This window comes from Protopterus annectens, chromosome 8.part0 (genome assembly GCF_019279795.1).
Source record: "Protopterus annectens isolate FY-2018-M chromosome 8.part0, PAN1.0, whole genome shotgun sequence".
NCBI classification, from domain to species: Eukaryota; Metazoa; Chordata; order Ceratodontiformes; family Protopteridae; genus Protopterus; species Protopterus annectens.
The window spans coordinates 910,049,145-910,066,429 of NC_056741.1; the positions used below are offsets into that span (position 1 = coordinate 910,049,145).

Here is a 17,285-nt window from a genome sequence, read left to right on the forward strand (position 1 = left end):
TACAATTCAATGCATTATATAGTATTTTGCTTCTAAACTGGCACTTCATATGTGTTTCTATATATATTTTTCTAACAACATCCATCCGGCCATATGCATGTTGTTCCGACCTTTACCTTGACCGTGTGTATTTGGCCGTCCGGAAACGCTACTCTCCACATGTGATGTCCCACCTTCCCCTTCTGTGCCTGTGGCACCCTGTTAGGACGCCCTGTTTGGTAGGCACATGTTCCGCTATATGTGTTTGACTTCTCTGCATAGCTAATCATCGATGCGGTGGTTCAACAACCCGACTTGTCCACATGTGTACAGTTATGTGCACCGTGGCGTGCAAACCTATATGGTTTGGACGGGTACATACCACATGCGGGATGTACACATTCTGCAGACACATTCACATGCAGCCATTTCCATATCTGTACCTGAGGTGGGTTGGTGACATGTGGGGTACATATTTGCCTGCGTGGCACTGCCTAACACAATACTTCTTACCACATTTCAGGTATGCCCATTGTGTGTAGGTGTGTAGCTGCACAAGGATGCTAGCTGGTTTGGGTGCACAGGCGTACATGGGTGGGACTTACATGCTACAATGGGGCTATTGTGTCTTACATCTGCATGCATGGGTTCTGCTTCTGGATATTACACTTAGACATACGCCGTCCTGTGTATGCGACAAACACGTTGCTGGGTGTGGGACATGTTGCTATGCACATGTTTGCCTGTGTTTAGGTATCTTGGTTCCTTCCTGTTGTTATGTCGACACAGCTACACGGCTGTGTACTCTCACTACTGCTTGTGACCATTATGGTTGACACCTTTTCCAATGCCCATAGTGGGACATCTTTTGTGGAAACATCGGATTTTGCAGGACAACACATACCCACAGCAAGTGGAGTTGACAGAACTTCACTTGTTTGCCATAATATACGCTTATTCTGTTAGCATTTGGGTTCCTTATTCAGTTTCTTATGCCATGTATGTGTTTCATATACAAAATATATGTTTTATGCTACTATTACAGGTATATTGTGGGAATATTTTTGGCAGGAAATCTCAGGTCATTTGCCATTCTTTCGAGTTTTGCCGGGACACAACTGTCCAATGAGGGACTGTCCATAGCAAAGTGGGACAGCTGGTAACCCTGGTGACCATGCCCATGTCGCTACTGGGGTTGCCACCTTTTCCAGTGGCCAAGGTGGGACATTTTCGACTCACATCAGATTTTACAGGCCGACACATACCCACGGTCACTATATAGCATATAACTTCACTTGTTTGCCTAAATAAAAGCTTATTGTTGTAGCAGTTTGGTTGCTTATTCTGTTTCTTGTGACATTTAGGTATTTCAGTTACGGAAATAACCATTTCATGCAACCATTACATTAAATACGGGATATCATTATGTCCTACAATCTTAGCACATTTGCCGCTTTTAATATTTTTATCGGCACACAACTGCCCATGGAGGGACTGCCCTCGCAAAGTGGGACAGGTGGTAACCTTAGTCGCTACTCCTATGTCGGTGCGGCGCTGACATGCTGCGTACACCTTCTCTGGGTATGCCCGCTGACGGTGCTTTATGGACAAACACGGTGTTACGCATATCCTTTGTTCCTTGGACAGGTACACTTAGGACTTCGTGAGTTGTATTTGCTTCTCCACATTGTTGGGACGGGTACTATGTTGCATACTCTACGTGCGTTTCATTCTGCACAGGCCCTGGCTGCTGCCATTACTATTATGGGCGGACCGTGGCAGTCAGCACATTAGGTTGCTCATCGCCTGCCGGCTTAGCCACGCCTCCGGACGCATCCTACTTGGGCTCGCTCACGTACACTACGCACGTGTCTGTGGTTGCAGTGCGCTCTCATTACTATACATATGGCGCTACTACGCCGACTATTCACTGCACCGCCGGCGCAGGCCTTACACCGGCCTTGCGCCGAGCTTCATGAATCCCGGGGGCTGTTTATTTTTCTAAGATCAGATGACAAGGTATTCCATAGAGTAGGTCAAATCTTTGAAAATGACAGGTGTAAAAGAAAGTCATTGTAGGAGGGTGTCATCCTGATTACATAACAAATACTAGGATGTGTGTATTTGTAACTGCTTTTTTTTAAGCTGGAGAGTAGTAATATTCAAAGAGTAGATTGTAGATTAATGAGCTAGTAGGGAAATGAACCCTTGGTGTTACTGGGAGGCTTTAGTAACAGTGGTACAGTGAAACTTATAGTTACAGACTAGCTGAATTGTATTTTTCATATTTTGCAGTATGGATGTATTTTGAGGGAGCTGAGTGCTATAAATAGAAGGGCATACTTGAGTTTGGGGATTAAAATACTTAGGGCCGTTGCATGCCTTGTCTGCTATGGTTCCTTTGTTAGAATGATATAGATTTACTAGGAGACTTGTAGTCGGATGAGAAGGTGTTGTGCTTGAGTTTCAGTATGAGTATGAAATGATAATGTCTGTTCAATGATAAGTCTGTTATCTGAGTTCTGTAACCAAAGGAATGAGGTTACCTTGAAGCAAACCAACTGCCATGTTTTTTCAGAACTTCCATGATTTTGCCTCATACTTTTTCTCTGTCCCTCATAAGAGTTTTGATTTTCTGGTAAATAACTGAGGATTACAGTCAGTTATTAATGCCAAACATTAGAATTCCATGCAACTTATTGTTCAGAAAATGCATGTTGATGCAAAACCTGTCGTTCTCATAAAGGTATAAGTGAATCAGAGTTGGCTTCAGCATTGTACATGGGGCCAGGGTGGAACTACTGCCCCATTAGCCTGACGGGCCTGGTCTGCATGGAGCTTATAAACAAAGACATAGGTAACCTCTGAACTCTGGACCCCACTCAGTTTGGGTTTGTAAAAGGTAGATCATGTCTCCTAAACTTGATTGACTTCTTTGAAGCAGTCACCAGAGCTGTGGACAAGGGTAAGGTGGTGCACACAGCCTATCTTGACCTCGCCAAGGCTTTCAACACCATCCCCCACTCTGGAATTATATATAAACTCACTAGACTGGGCATAAATCCCTATGTCACAAGATGGCTGGCCAACTGGCTCACTGGCAGAGCCCACACAGTGAAAACAGCTGACTCCAAATCTGACTTCATACCAGCGACAAGTGGAGTATCACAGTGTTCAGTCCTGGGTCCTCTCCTGTTTGGTATTTAGTTATTAGAAGTCCAGGCTAATACAGCAGGTCTTTGGCTAATGAAGTTTGCAGATGACTTCAAAGTGGAGTATCACAGTGTTCAGTCCTGGGTCCTCTCCTGTTTGGTATTTAGTTATTAGAAGTCCAGGCTAATACAGCAGGTCTTTGGCTAATGAAGTTTGCAGATGACTTCAAACTAGGAGCCATACTAGAATTGCCTAATGATGTGGACATTCTACAAAGGCGTCTCACTGAGACTGATGCTTGGTGTCAAAGTCATGGCCTCAAGCTCAATGCCAAGAAGTGCACTGTCATCCCCTTTGGGGAAAACACTACACCCATGAACTACCACATAGGCGGTAGCCTGATAAACACTGAAAGTGTGATGAGACCTTGGGATACAGGTGGAGAGTAGCTTCTCCTTTGATAATCACATCACCACAGTAGTCAGGAAATCCTTCTGTGTTGCACACTTCATCACAAAGGGGTTCTCCTCCAGAAAAAAAAGAGGTCATTGTTCCTCTCTACTCATCAGACCCATTATAGAGTACAGTGCCCCATTTGGCATGTACCTCGCAAGACACCTACAACAGCTAGAAAGGCCACAGAAATACCTCACTAAGATGATTACTGGCCTCAAACATATACCATACACAGACCGTCTCAAAAAACTCCAGCTCTACTCTGTCGCATATCGGCTACTCAGAGGTGACCTCTGCCTAACATAAAAAGCCATGTCAAACCCAGATCTGTTGGACATGTTACACTTAAAGAAATCCCAATCTCTCTGAGCCACACGCTCCAGGGACCTAAACCTTGTCACCACAATAAACAGAACATGCTGGAGGGATAGATTCCTGTCCCAGAGACTTCCCATGCTCTGGAAGAAACTACCCATTCATGTCAAACAAAGCTCCTCATTGGTCCTCTTTAATAAAAATCTTGAAAATTGGATGGGAAATAGGAAATTCACACTGGGGATCACTTCTGTGGCTCTGCTCGACAGGGGCACAAGAAAATAAATTCTTGGGTGGTGAAAGCCAGGGAACTGTTTTGGCTAGTCTTATAATAGGCCCTAGGGCCAATAGCCTGTACTACCAATGAACATCATTAGTGGCCATCATCTAGAGCCAATGTTTAAAATGTTTGTATTGCAGGTGACTAGCCCTGAATTACTTACTTTGGAGCCTTGTCCCCCTGTTATTTTTGCTTTGTTCCTGATTTTTGAGGAAAAAAAACTTGAGAGCTATGCCTTGAAGGACAATTATGACAATGGTTGGGTATTGAGAGGTCTTTATGCAGTTTCTAGAATCACTGTGGATGATTTTTGGCAATGTTAACAAGCCAGTTTACTGAAAGCTAACTCTGTAATAAGTTGAAGTCTTTTGGAGAAGCTTGTTTAAATCCTGTGTGAGTTTGTGTGCCTTTATAATGACAATATCATCAGCAAACCGTATAGTATTTAATTTAGGGAGGCCATATGATAGGTTAATTATAAATAAATTAAGATAGGAGAGGACTTAAAACAAAATCTTCAGGGACTCTCTTGTAAAGTGGATACATTGTGACTGATTATTAGGTGAAATGACCACAAAGGATCTATTAAGTAACTATGAAGTCTTCCAAATCCCCTACCATATGTTCTGTGACTGAAACTGTTCACTGCACCCAAGTTACTGGTATTCTCACATCTCCCCTCTGTGACTGAAGCTGTTATTAAAGCCAGGTTACTGGCATTCTCAGCTCTACATTCTATGACTGAAGTTGCCAAAATACTTATGTTGCTAGTATTCTCAGAGCTACTCTCTATGACCTGAAGCTGGTTCTACACCTGGTCGCAGGTTACTGTATTCTCAGATCTACCCTCTGTGACTGAAGCTGATTCTACACCCAGTCTCCAGTTACCATATTCTCAGATCCACCCTCTGTGACTGAAGCTGGTTCTACATCCAGGTTACCATATTCTCAGATCTACCCTCTGTGACTGAAGCTGGTTCTACACCCAGTCTCCAGTTACCATATTCTCAGATCTGCTCTCTGTGAATGAAATCGGTACTACACCCAGTCTACAGTTACCATATTCTTAGAGCTCCCCCCTGTGACTGAAGCTGGTTCTACACCTGGTCTCTGGTTACCATATTCTCTGATCTACCCTCTTGACTGAAGCTGTGTTTTCACTCAGATCTGTCCTGTGTGACTGAAGTTGGTACTATACTGAGTCTCCAGTTACCATATTCTCAGATCTGCCCTCTGTGAATGAAGCTGGTTCTATACTTTGTCTCGGGTTACCATATTCTCAGATCTACCCTCTGTGAATGAAGCTGGTTCTACACCCATTCTCCAGTTACCATATTCTCATATCTACCCTCTGTGATTAAAGCTGTTTTTTCACTCAGATCTGCTCTGTGTTACTGAAGATGGTTCTACACCCAGTATCCGGCTACCATATTCTCAGATCCACCCTTTGTGACTGAAGCTGGTTCTACACCCAGGTTACCATATTCTCAGATCTATCCTCTGTGACTGAAGCTGGTTCTATACCCAGTCTCCAGTTACCATATTCTCAGATCTGCCTCTGTGAATGAAGCTGATTCTACACCCAGTCTCCGGTTACTATATTCTCAGAGCTACCCTCTCTGATTGAACTGGTTCTACGCCTGGTCTCTGGTTACCATATTCTCAGATCTACCCTCTTTTCACTCAGATCTGCCCTGTGTGACTGAAGCTGGTACTATACCCAGGTTACCACATTCTCAGAGATCTACCCTCTGTGACTGAAGATGGTTACTGAACTTAGGTAACTAGGATTTTTAAGTGTTACCCTCAGAATGTTACTAAAGCCAGGTTATTGGCATTTTCAGATCTACCCTCTGTGTCTGAAGCTGTTACTATACCATGGTTACCAGTATTCAAACATCTACCCTCTGTGATTGCTGTTACTAAACCCAAATTACTGGTATTCTCACGTATACACCCATTGGGACCGAAGATGTTAGTAAACCTTACTGGTATCCTGAGGTAGGAATGTTTGAACAACACTAGGCATGTAGTTATGGGGACAATAATACACTAAGCCAGATGCAGCTTTAAGTAGACTCATTACATTTTTCAGTCGTTTACTAGTTCTTCCCTTCCAAATTGAGTAGGGTCAGGTTTATAACCCTGATATATATTTGACTCCTGTTTGTGATTGACGCTTAGGTTTCTGATGTTGTCACATCTGCCCTCTGTGTCTGAAACTGGTAATGCATCCAGGGGTCTATATTATAAGCTCAACCACTTAGCTTGTCGAACGCCGAAACGTCGACAGCTAAACGGCGAAAGCTTAAAATCGCGAATGGCCACTTAAGTGACATTTTCCATTGGGAAAGAATTCGCTTGGCCATTATCGGGAATTTGCCCTTTCCCCAATGTAGAGCTATCACAGAGTTGGTATATTTAATTGGGGGGTGTGGGGGGTGGAGGGCAAAGCCCCCACTTTGTTAGGGTTTGTAACTTTATTTTAATTTCCGATGGCCAAGTGAATTCTTTCTCAATTAAAAAATTTGCATAAGTGGCCATTCGCGATTTTAAGCTTTCGCCATTTAGCTGTCAATGTTTTGGCATTCGACAAGCTAAGCGGTCGTGTTTCTTATATAGACCATGCATCCAAGGTACAGCTATTACAAGCTCTAATAAGGTTATCATCCTGATATGCTGACTGTGAGAAGTGGTTTGGCAGATCAGTATTTACTAAATCATGGGTCACTGAGCATGCTAATCAGAAATGCTGGAGATTTGCATGCACAAATGGGAGGTGTCGAGCAAGCATCTATAAGTGTAATTTTTTAAAGATCTAATATGTTTTGAACATTGTGTTGGTGACCTATAAACTATGTTACAAGAAATATTTAGCTGGAAATAACACTTACGATGCAGAGCTTAATGCAAGTAAAGAGTTAATATCTGATTTATGAGATAGATAATTATTAAAATATAAGTGTAATCACAGCCTCCACCTGAAAAAATAATAAAAAAGTAAAAAGATGTTTTATAACACATTTCATTTAGGAAACGTGTGCCAGGGAATCTTTCCTATAACCATTCTTTTATTGCGTAGGAAGGGCTTGCCAAATTAAACTGAATCCTTTGCTTTCATGGGTACACATTTAGTTTTTCTTTCAGTGCACTTAGACTGTAGTTACCATTTATGTTTGCATTTTATTCAGTAAAATATGTTTTTCTGATTATTTCTGTAGTTATAATTGATTTTGTTTGTTTAGGCTTCCAGTGAGGTATTCGATACTAAACAAACTACTATGTTAACGTCTGTAATTGATGTATTGACCAGACACACACACACACACACACACACACACACACACACACACACACACACACACACACACACACACACACACACACACATGCCCATATATATATGTATCACACACACACATATATATATATATATATATATATATATATATATATATATATATATATATATATATATATACACACACACACACACACACACACACACACACACACACACACACACACACACACACACACACACACACGTGGGTGCACTTCAGATGATCGAGTTGCTGAAAACTTGAAATGCATATGGTCGAGACCATATGATCGAGTTTCAGAAACTCGAAAATCTGAAGAGGGGGTTAAAAAAATTGTGGCAGTACCATAACTGAGGGATTTTGCAGGGGGGCAAGCCCCCCTGCACCTGTGCTACTTAAATATATGAACATCAACATTGTGCTACAGTGGAGAACAGGGAAATCTCCAGTTCTGCACTGTCTGCAGAAGCGCTGAATGGAAGATTTCCCTTTTCCCCACTGTAGCGCGATCTCGGAGTTAGTATATTTAAGTAAAGGGGGTGTGGGGGTGCAGGGGGCCTTCCCCCCTGCAAAAACGTTTGTAAGTGTTTTATGTTTCTTATATGTGTTCACTTCTGATGTTCGAGTTTCTGATACTCGAAGATATGGTCTCGACCATATGCATTTCGAGATTTCAGATACTTAACCATCTGAAGTGAATCCATATACATATATGTTACATATTTATAGTATTTTATGTATTTAATATAGAGGATTATTATCAGATGTTTGATCATAACTACATCATTTTGTGTTCAAGATGTGGATGGTAGTTGTCACCTTGAGAACAAATCTTGGCAGCCATGTCAAGATCACATAATGGAGGGTAACAATCGGAGACCCGGTCATAATTCTATGTAGTGCATGGGACATTATCTGCTCTATGTACTATTGGTTACAGAAAAAAAGTGCAAAGTGTTTTACTGGCTTTGAAAGCCAGTATTGTCCTTAGTGAGCACAAGCAGTACTTAGTGCCTAGAGGGAGAGACCTGATATTAAAAGTGATTAGAAAGGTGCTTGACAATTGTGAAGCTCCTTTCAAAGTGGTGTTAATATCAGATATTGCACTACAGTGGTGCTCAACTAGGTTGTTTTTTCCCAAAACTGGAGCGTAATCACTGTGCTCCATGCACTACATTATGATTATTAATGCATTGCTGCTAAAAACAAATATGAATGGAATGTGTACTGCAAACATTCTAAATGATACAGATTGAATAAGGTTAGTATGACATCTTTGATACCTGAACCTTTACATATTAAATGCAGCATTGTCTGTAGTAGCTATAAGTGACAAGGAAAGCTAAAACTGACTGTTACTATTCATATGACATATCTGCATCTCCATTTTTTCAAACAAGGTTACATGATTAGCACAGCCCTTAAATTGGACTGTGTATATTTACCTTCTCACTTTAACAATTGTTGTATTACCTTTATGTTTCTCTTTTTTTTATTCAAGCAGCCACTGGGAATGCTGGAGATTTGTATGTACCAATGGGAAGTGTCAAGCATGCATCTATAAATGTAAGTTTTGAGAGATCTAATACATATTTTGAACATTTTGTTGGTAACCTATAAACTATGTTACAATCTTTTGTTTTAGTTAATTATCTGTTCTTATTGAACAGTTACATGCCTCAGATACATTGGTCCTTTTTTTCAGTGCGAATCTGGGGAAGTATGTCACCAGAGATATCTTAACAGCAGTACATTTAGAGGTACAGCATAAATATTTTGCTAAGCATTTGTCACTATAAGCTTATACACCGGTTATAAAGGAAGGGGAATAGAAGAACATCTGAGGAAAGACTTTGATACAGAGATGGTTTACCAACAGCATTACCCTTTACTTATTAACATAAACAAATAATAGCTTTGGAAATGCATCATGTTTTGCTTGCATTAGATATGAGCAGTAGCAGCAGTTACTGGACAAATGAGTAACTGACCTCACCACTGATGCAGTAATTATGACTACATACAGCTCTATCATGATGCGATGAACAAAGGTAGTCAGAAGTAAATAGCTGGAGCAAAGTATAACATTAGTCATGCATAAACAACTAGGATGTAAGATGAAGAAGTAACTATTAAGTCTAAGTATAGTATAAAAGTTGTAAAAGTGATGACAAGTTGTGGAAAGCTTCCTACACCTGCAGGATGTTTTTTTTTTGTTATAAATTACTAACAGTAACTGAGTGAATCCTTAGCATACATTGTCAGCAGTCATATATCTGGTAAATCATACAGATATGTCTGGTGGAAAGTGACAGTGGGATTAATAATACAAGATAATAACATCTAACTTATCTTTACACTAAGCCATGTCTTAGGGAGTGCCTATGATATATCCCCATAACAACATATATTTATTTTCACTGGATACCTCTGAGTTTGATTCTTAAGATGCTGAGGGCTTCTGCCTGTCAGATTAGGTGTGAGACACAGTTCCATAGAACTGGCACAGATATATCAAAGGCTATTTTGCTATAGCCATATGCATGGCTGTTTGCAGGACTTTCTAACAGCATGCTTTGGATGGGTTGTAAACATGAATGATATCGGCCAGCTGTTAGTATTTATTCTGGTATAACAATCAGTATGTATGCTGAGCCAAAGGACTGTGAACCTGGCCAATAACTGTCCACCCAAAGAAGGTGAGAATAAGGCATGTCTTTTATAGGGCATCTCCACGCGAACTAGCAAGTTGGTGATTTACTGCTTCATGTCTCTGTGTAATCTCCTCTACATCTCTTCAGCTACACTGCTAAAGCTAATTAAAAGAACAGTCCATAAACATTTGCATTTGGGAATGGTGATAACACAAAACATTACCCTATGAAGGGATCCAGGTCTTCAATAGACAGTATTTATTTGTTGATTTAGGTGTTCTGAGAATGCCTTAGCTTGATTAAGGTAGAAGCCGACAAATGTTATTTTGCGGAGCACTTCACAATCAGTGCTAACTTCAGTTTTGGGCACCAACCACATCCTAGATGCTGGCATCCAAACAGCATAGCTGTGGTTTTAAATCCATTGAGTGCAAGACCATTGGAAGATAGTCAGTACTCTACACTTCCTAACCAAGGGTTCAAGAATTCTCCTTTCTGAAAAATAAGATGAAGCAGTGCACTCATCCAGATGTTCGATTAGTGACTGCTTTCCACTATTTTGTTACATTATTCATCTATTCGTGAAATAAAAAAAAAGGAACCCAAGTCCGCTAAACACTTGCCCTTGTGAGTCTGGACAGCATTGTGTTCTGTACCATCTTTCTCTTACAGAACACTCATAGAGGCATTACGACAACTGTGACATAGACCCTGTACCCAGGCTTAGATATGCCAGAATTTTGGCATATCATTTCAAGATTCACAGAGTTATTAATCTTTGCTATGTCTAGGAAGACAGTTTGTTAGGTCTAGGATGATGGAACCATCAGGACAGCTAGCAATATTTTTAATATTGTGTCTGTTCCTAAGATGAATTCTGTATTAACTTCATGTTCTTTTCCAAAAGTAACAATAGACCACAGTAAGTTAGCTGATAAGTAAACTCCATATGAATTATTCTGCCCAGTTTATAAGCCAAAAGTCCAAAGAGGGAAATGGGAGGGTAGCTGCAGAGGAATTTTGTTTTTATTTTTCTATTCAGGTGAATGGAAAATAGTCATTTACTTGTTCCTAGGTTGCAGAAATAAATGACAGAAATAATTTGTAATATTACAGCACTATCAGAGTTTTGTGACAGTAGTAATCAGTAGACAAGCCTGTTCTACTTATAGGGTTTTTTTTTACTGTAGACAGGCCTACTACTAGTTTCTTTTGCAAAGGTACATAATTAACAGAGGTCTCTGTCTCCCATGCATAAGGTACAATGTTCAGTGTTGTCCACTGGCCAATGCCTGTGTGGAGTTTACATGTTCTCCCTGTGTCTCTGTGGATTCCCTCCCACCTCCCAAAAACATGTTGGGTACTTTCACTTCTAACTCACCAAAAACTGAGTGAACTCTTGAGCAGCAGCACATACACAATGCAGGGCCTATCAGCAGTAGAGTTATAAAGACCAACTGCTTTAGGCATCAACTGTGATGTGCAGTATCCTTTAGAGAGGAGAACATGAATCACATACCGTGTGTTGTGCCGGAGCTATTTATTTTTATTATTTCCTATCGCTAGCCATTCAATATAAAAATTGGCTCTAGGTGATTTGTTGATTTGATCATTTTGATTAATGTCACCAACAATGAGCATGGATATTTGCCAGTGATAACTGGGTTGAGGGACTCTGTTTGCTTCTATTGCCCATAAAAGCCCAGAAGCCCTGGGTCAATAAGCTACTGGCCAGCCTGCCAGCTGGTATCCAGTTATCCAGCTTGGATCTAGGATAGCTCTTTTGAGTGAAAGCTAGACCAAAAAAAAAAAAAAAAACAACTAACCTGCCTAGCATGAACCAAGGATTGCTATACTCAGTATAGATTCAGTGAAAGGATACAACATGGAAAAGATGTACCAGGCTAAGCAGGAATACTGGTTGGCTAACACAGAGGTATAGAGTGCATTCACAGCAGCAAAGAAGGCATTAGTGGCACTCTACCAGCTTCTGGAAAGTGACCCAGCAGATGCCACAAAGAAACTGTACCAGGTTGCAAGTCAAAGACAGAAAGATAAAGAAGATAGTCAGACACCCTTCATAAAGGATGCCAGCCAATCCCTGCTCATCAGTCCACAGGACATCAAAAGCAGATGGAAAGAGTACTTCCATCACCGCTATTCCCCCAGTCACAGCAAATGATGAAAGAGGAAGAAGAGCCTATCCCTGAAGAAGTAAGAACAGCATTAAGGAAAATGAAGTCAGGGAAAGCAGCAGGCTCGGATGAGGTCATGACAGATATGATCAAAATGTTGTGTGAGTTATGAGAAATGGTTCCAGAGGGTATTCATAGCATTATGGAGAGAAAGTTGTATCCTAGATGACTGGAGAATAAGCATTCCAGTCCAGTGTGCAAGAACAAAGGGAGCATTCACAACTGTGGACTGTCACACTGAATGGAGTGCTGCAGAGGGGGATTGATATATGAATATACAGAGGAACAGAAAGCAAGATGAGAGAAGAGCAATTCAGATTCAGGTCAGGATGCAGCTCAATTGACCCAGTGTTTGCTGGGTGACAGATAGTTGAGAAGAAGCTTGAGGTGAGGAAAGAGTCTGACTGGGCATTCCTAGCCTTGGTGAATGCATATGACAAGATTCAAAGAAAGCAGATTTTAGGAAGCCCTGCAAAGGTTCAAAGCCTTGGAAACATTGATAGAATCAGTGCAAGGAACCAATGGCAAATGTTTGAACAATGTTTAGAGTCACAGAAGAGTTCCCAGTGGGAGTGAGTGTGCACCAAAGTTCAGGTCTGAGTCCACTATGGTTCATACTGGTGATGGACTACATTAGCAAACATGTTGGAGGGGACAGATCATCAAACCTGCTGTATGCTGACAATATGGCATTACAAGCAGACTCTGAACAAGAACTAAAGGCAAATGATAGGGAACAGAATGTAAAACTGAAGGCACATGGGATGAAACTGACTACAGACAAGACAGCTGCCTTGCAATAAATAGGGAAATTAGAAGAAGCTAAAAATATAGATAGAAGGGAAAATAGTGAAAGAGGTTAACAGCTTCAAGTATTTGGGAGGGGTGGTTGATAAGAAAGGAAGTCTGAATGAGAAAGTCAAAGCTAGAATCAGAAGGGCTAAGACCAACTGGCACAGAGTATCAGGGGTAGTGTGTAAAAGAAAAACGCTAAAGAAGGTGAAATGCAAAGTGCACAAAATAGTGGTTTGATCAGTACTTCTGTATGTTACAGAAAAGTGGACATTGAAGACAGAGCAATTGAGGAAGCTAGAGATGATGGAGATGAAGTACCTGAAATGGGTGGTAGGATGCACACTGTGGGATAGATGAAGAACTGAAAATATCTAAGAGCAGAAGCCAAAGTAGCTCCAATTGCAGAGAAGGTCAAAGAGAAAAGATTATGGTAGTTAGGCACATATGCAGGAAAGAAGAAGAAGAAGAAGACAACTTGGTGAAGAAGATTTGAGAAAGACAGGAAGAAGGCAAGAGAAATGAGGCCATCCCAAAAATATGGATGAATTACATTAGAGAAGATAACTGTCAAATAAGGTAGCAGAGTGCCCCTGATTCCAGAAAGATGGTCACAGTTAACACTCAAACACATGAAGAAAAATGGGAATAAGTGGGGTTGATGATGGTGACGAGGAGGAGGAAGATGATGATATAATTAATGTAATACAAAACATCCACTTTTTTTTTTAATTGAGCATTGCTGCATCATTAAAGAAAATAATGTTCTTAACTAGAATTCAGCTGCTTTGAGAAGCAGGGAACCTATACATATGAACTTCCTTCTGATCAGTTTGGAGCCCCTATGAAAAGATAATGCAAAAACCACTGACAGCAAGCTGGATAAATCAGACTCATTAAACAACACACGCACCAAACCTGTAGGGATAACATGACTTTTATGTAGGGAGCTAAACCTCCCAGCAATCCCGCATGTGTGAGCTTTAACCCCCCCCCCTTACTTAACATACAGTAATTCTAAAATCAAACAGCCATGTGGAAAAGAGAAACACCTTGCAAGGATGAAAACAGCTAGTCAGCTTGGAGTACAATAGATTAATGTAGAATCATTTCAGAACTTGTCAGTGCAGGGAGTTAGGACTAGAAATGGTACATTTCAGAAATCCCACTCATTGAATGGTAGATCTTGTAGATAGCACTCCTCTCCTTTGCTTTTCTTCTTCACCTGGCCTTATCCTACGGCAGCCACTTGCACCCAACATAACCCAGGAACTAGTTATTAGATAGATGCAATACTGCCAATTAAGGCATTTTTAGTTTTGTTTCACACAGCTCCATTACATTCAACACTCTGAGATATGCAGCATGCCATGCTTGGTGTCTCCCATGCTCACAAGAGGCAGCCTACATCACATCTGTTTATCTTTGTCCTTCACTGATCTCGCCAAAACCTCTAAGCTGCTGGAAAGAGTGAGAATGACTGTGCAGATCAACACATATCTTCTGGTTAGGAAGAAATATACTTTGTATGGTTAGTTTCTTTATTAACTTTGTTGACCGGAAAGGTGGTCTGGTCCTGAGACCATCTTGAGCCATGACCCAGGCAAGAGGACATTTACAAATTTCAACATAAAATCACTATTCTGTAGTAAAATATAATGCAGAGAATGACCACACCAAAGTAGAGAAAAGACATTTTAGCAAAAATGCAGTGCACTTCCATCAAGCAGAAACATTTCCAAGGCATTGCTAATATACAGTGCATAAGGTGTCATCAATATTTAGAATACCAGAACAAGTTGCCAATGGTGTTTTTTGGTCCCTACCCCTTTCTTTCCAGGCTGAACCTCTGTTAACTAAAGCTTATTTCCATCCTAGGTCACTAATGCACCTGACTGATGGTTTATCTTTGTGTTAGCAGATTGTCTACAACTATGACAGCCAAGTTTCCATTAAAGGGCCTTTGCTTATTTTTAAGTTAGATGAGTATGCAAATGGGAAAAAATGGGAAGCAACTAAAATCGTATTTCTTTCTTTTTTGTGGGATGGGTGGGGAAGGTTGAAACTAAGATTATGAAGTTTATAACCTGTCTTCTTTCTTTTTTTCTTTCTTTTTGTTTTAGGATGAAAATCCATATATGTTAAACCCAATGTAACCAAATTAAACCTGAGGAATGCTACGAGGTGAGGTCAAGTTACCAATTCTGCACAGATATAATCGACCGTTTTTGCACTTTTTTCTGCGTTGATAAAGTTACTGTTGGAGTAAAAGTGAAGTTGTGCAGAGATGCTTAAGGAAACCAGTCCACATATGAGCACATGACTGGTGACACTGTTTGTCTTATGGCGGTATATGTAGGTTCAAATCCTGCTGCTTTGCTATACAGGTGCTTCACTTAAGAGCTACACTTGGAAGACAGACTCCATGAAAGAACTACTGGAAAGCAAAGAATAACATTTGTGAAAATGTTAACATTCTCCCTATATGGTAACTTAACTAGTTCAGACAACCGGGAGAAGAAAGGCAACGCACAGAACTTGGTAAATATAATTTCATCGGAAAACTTATTTCAGCAAATGTCACGATTATTCAGGACTGCTATGTTTTGCAACTATATGGTACACTGTTTGCTATGAAGAAGAAACAGTGTTGATTAATTACTAGATAAACCTTTTAATTTTCTACTTCATACTCACTGGACTATACTGTGTAGTGGATACTTATTTACCCACAAGCTTGGCATTTTGGAAACACCATGCCATACTATAGATTAGACTGATGCAGATTTTCTTGTGATCACCTCTATATTGTAATTTCATGGAATTTTTTATGATGCAGAAATGAAGGTATTATGTATAGTTGTGTGAACAAACTTGTACTTTCTACTGAATTTTCAATATATAAAATGTACTGTATGTAACATCAAAGGAACACCTATGCAGTATTTTCAAAATTGTATATAAGCCACATTTAAATGTTAAGCATCTTAGCTCTGTACATGGCTTGCAAATGAAGTAAATGTAACTTTATCCTTTGACAGAATGTTTTCATGACCCTTAGGGTGCAATATATTTCAAAGTTTCTCTCAGAATTAGTATCCAAAAAAGAGTTTTTAAACAAAAAAAATCTTTATTGAGTTATCATATTATGACAAAACATATACATTTATATAAATGAAAACAAATCATACTGGCATTTTCAGTTGCAAACATTATACATCACATATATTGTTCTACACAGTCATTGTCAATTGAATATTACATAGCTCATTCAATTCCTGCCTTCCCTTAAACCTCATTCCTCCCCAAACTATTCTACATGTATTGCTCCCGCAATTTTCATTTTTCCATGTAATTTCCTCCTACCGTTTTCTAAGATCCCACTTCCATTTCTTTTATCTCTGTTACTATATTCACTACTTCTAATACAGTTGGTCTAGATTTTGATTTCCATTTTCTAGTAATTGCTTTTTTGGCAGACGCCAGAATTAAAATTAGCAATAGGCAATTTAGAACCTGTATTATAGCTTAAAAATAATTTCCTTAGTTACACCAATTTGTTCACTCAGTATTTTTGACAGAGAAGTCTGCACAGAATTTTCAAAATCTGCCAACTCATTACATTCTCAAAGAATATGATCCCGATTAACTTGTTCTTCCCCATCACACCTCCAGCATTTTTAATCTACCTGAGAAGAAAATATTGAAGTCTGCGTGGGATATAAAAAAACATATGCAAACACTTCAAGCAGAAATCCTAAATGTTCTAGACTTTGGTGCATATTTGAGAGCCACACATATATCTTCCCATTGTTTCTTTGAGAATTGCTTATCCAATCTCTCTTTCCAATCCTTTCTAACCTCCTCTGATTGATTCCTATATTTATCATGTAATATTCTATATGGTCTACTAATTAACCCTTTTTTAACATTAGCTTTTGTTCTATGTTCAGCTAAAAACTCTACTGGTACTGATCTTTCACTTAAGCTCCCCCTGTTCCTTTATCTTTGCCTGTACTCTGATATCAATCCCTAGTAGGCAAGACAGTCTCTAGCCTGCAGTCCAAATGTATTCTTGGCCTCTTCCCGTTCTATTACCTTTCCCATTCTAATTATTTTTTCCCAATATCTTGGTTCT

At 39.9% G+C, this 17,285-nt stretch overlaps 1 protein-coding gene across 1 annotated transcript in view; it reads left to right on the top strand.

The window, feature by feature from the left end:
- Positions 1 to 16,559, top strand: part of LOC122809148 (carcinoembryonic antigen-related cell adhesion molecule 21-like) — a 618,106-nt gene extending 601,547 nt beyond the window's left edge. Inside the window, exons 5-6 of the mRNA XM_044080430.1 lie at positions 9,008 to 9,072; positions 15,271 to 16,559. Coding sequence (XP_043936365.1) covers positions 9,008 to 9,072; positions 15,271 to 15,303 — 98 coding nt within the window. The 3' untranslated portion in view covers positions 15,304 to 16,559. The remainder of the gene's footprint in view (positions 1 to 9,007; positions 9,073 to 15,270) is intronic.
- Positions 16,560 to 17,285: the final 726 nt, after the last annotated feature.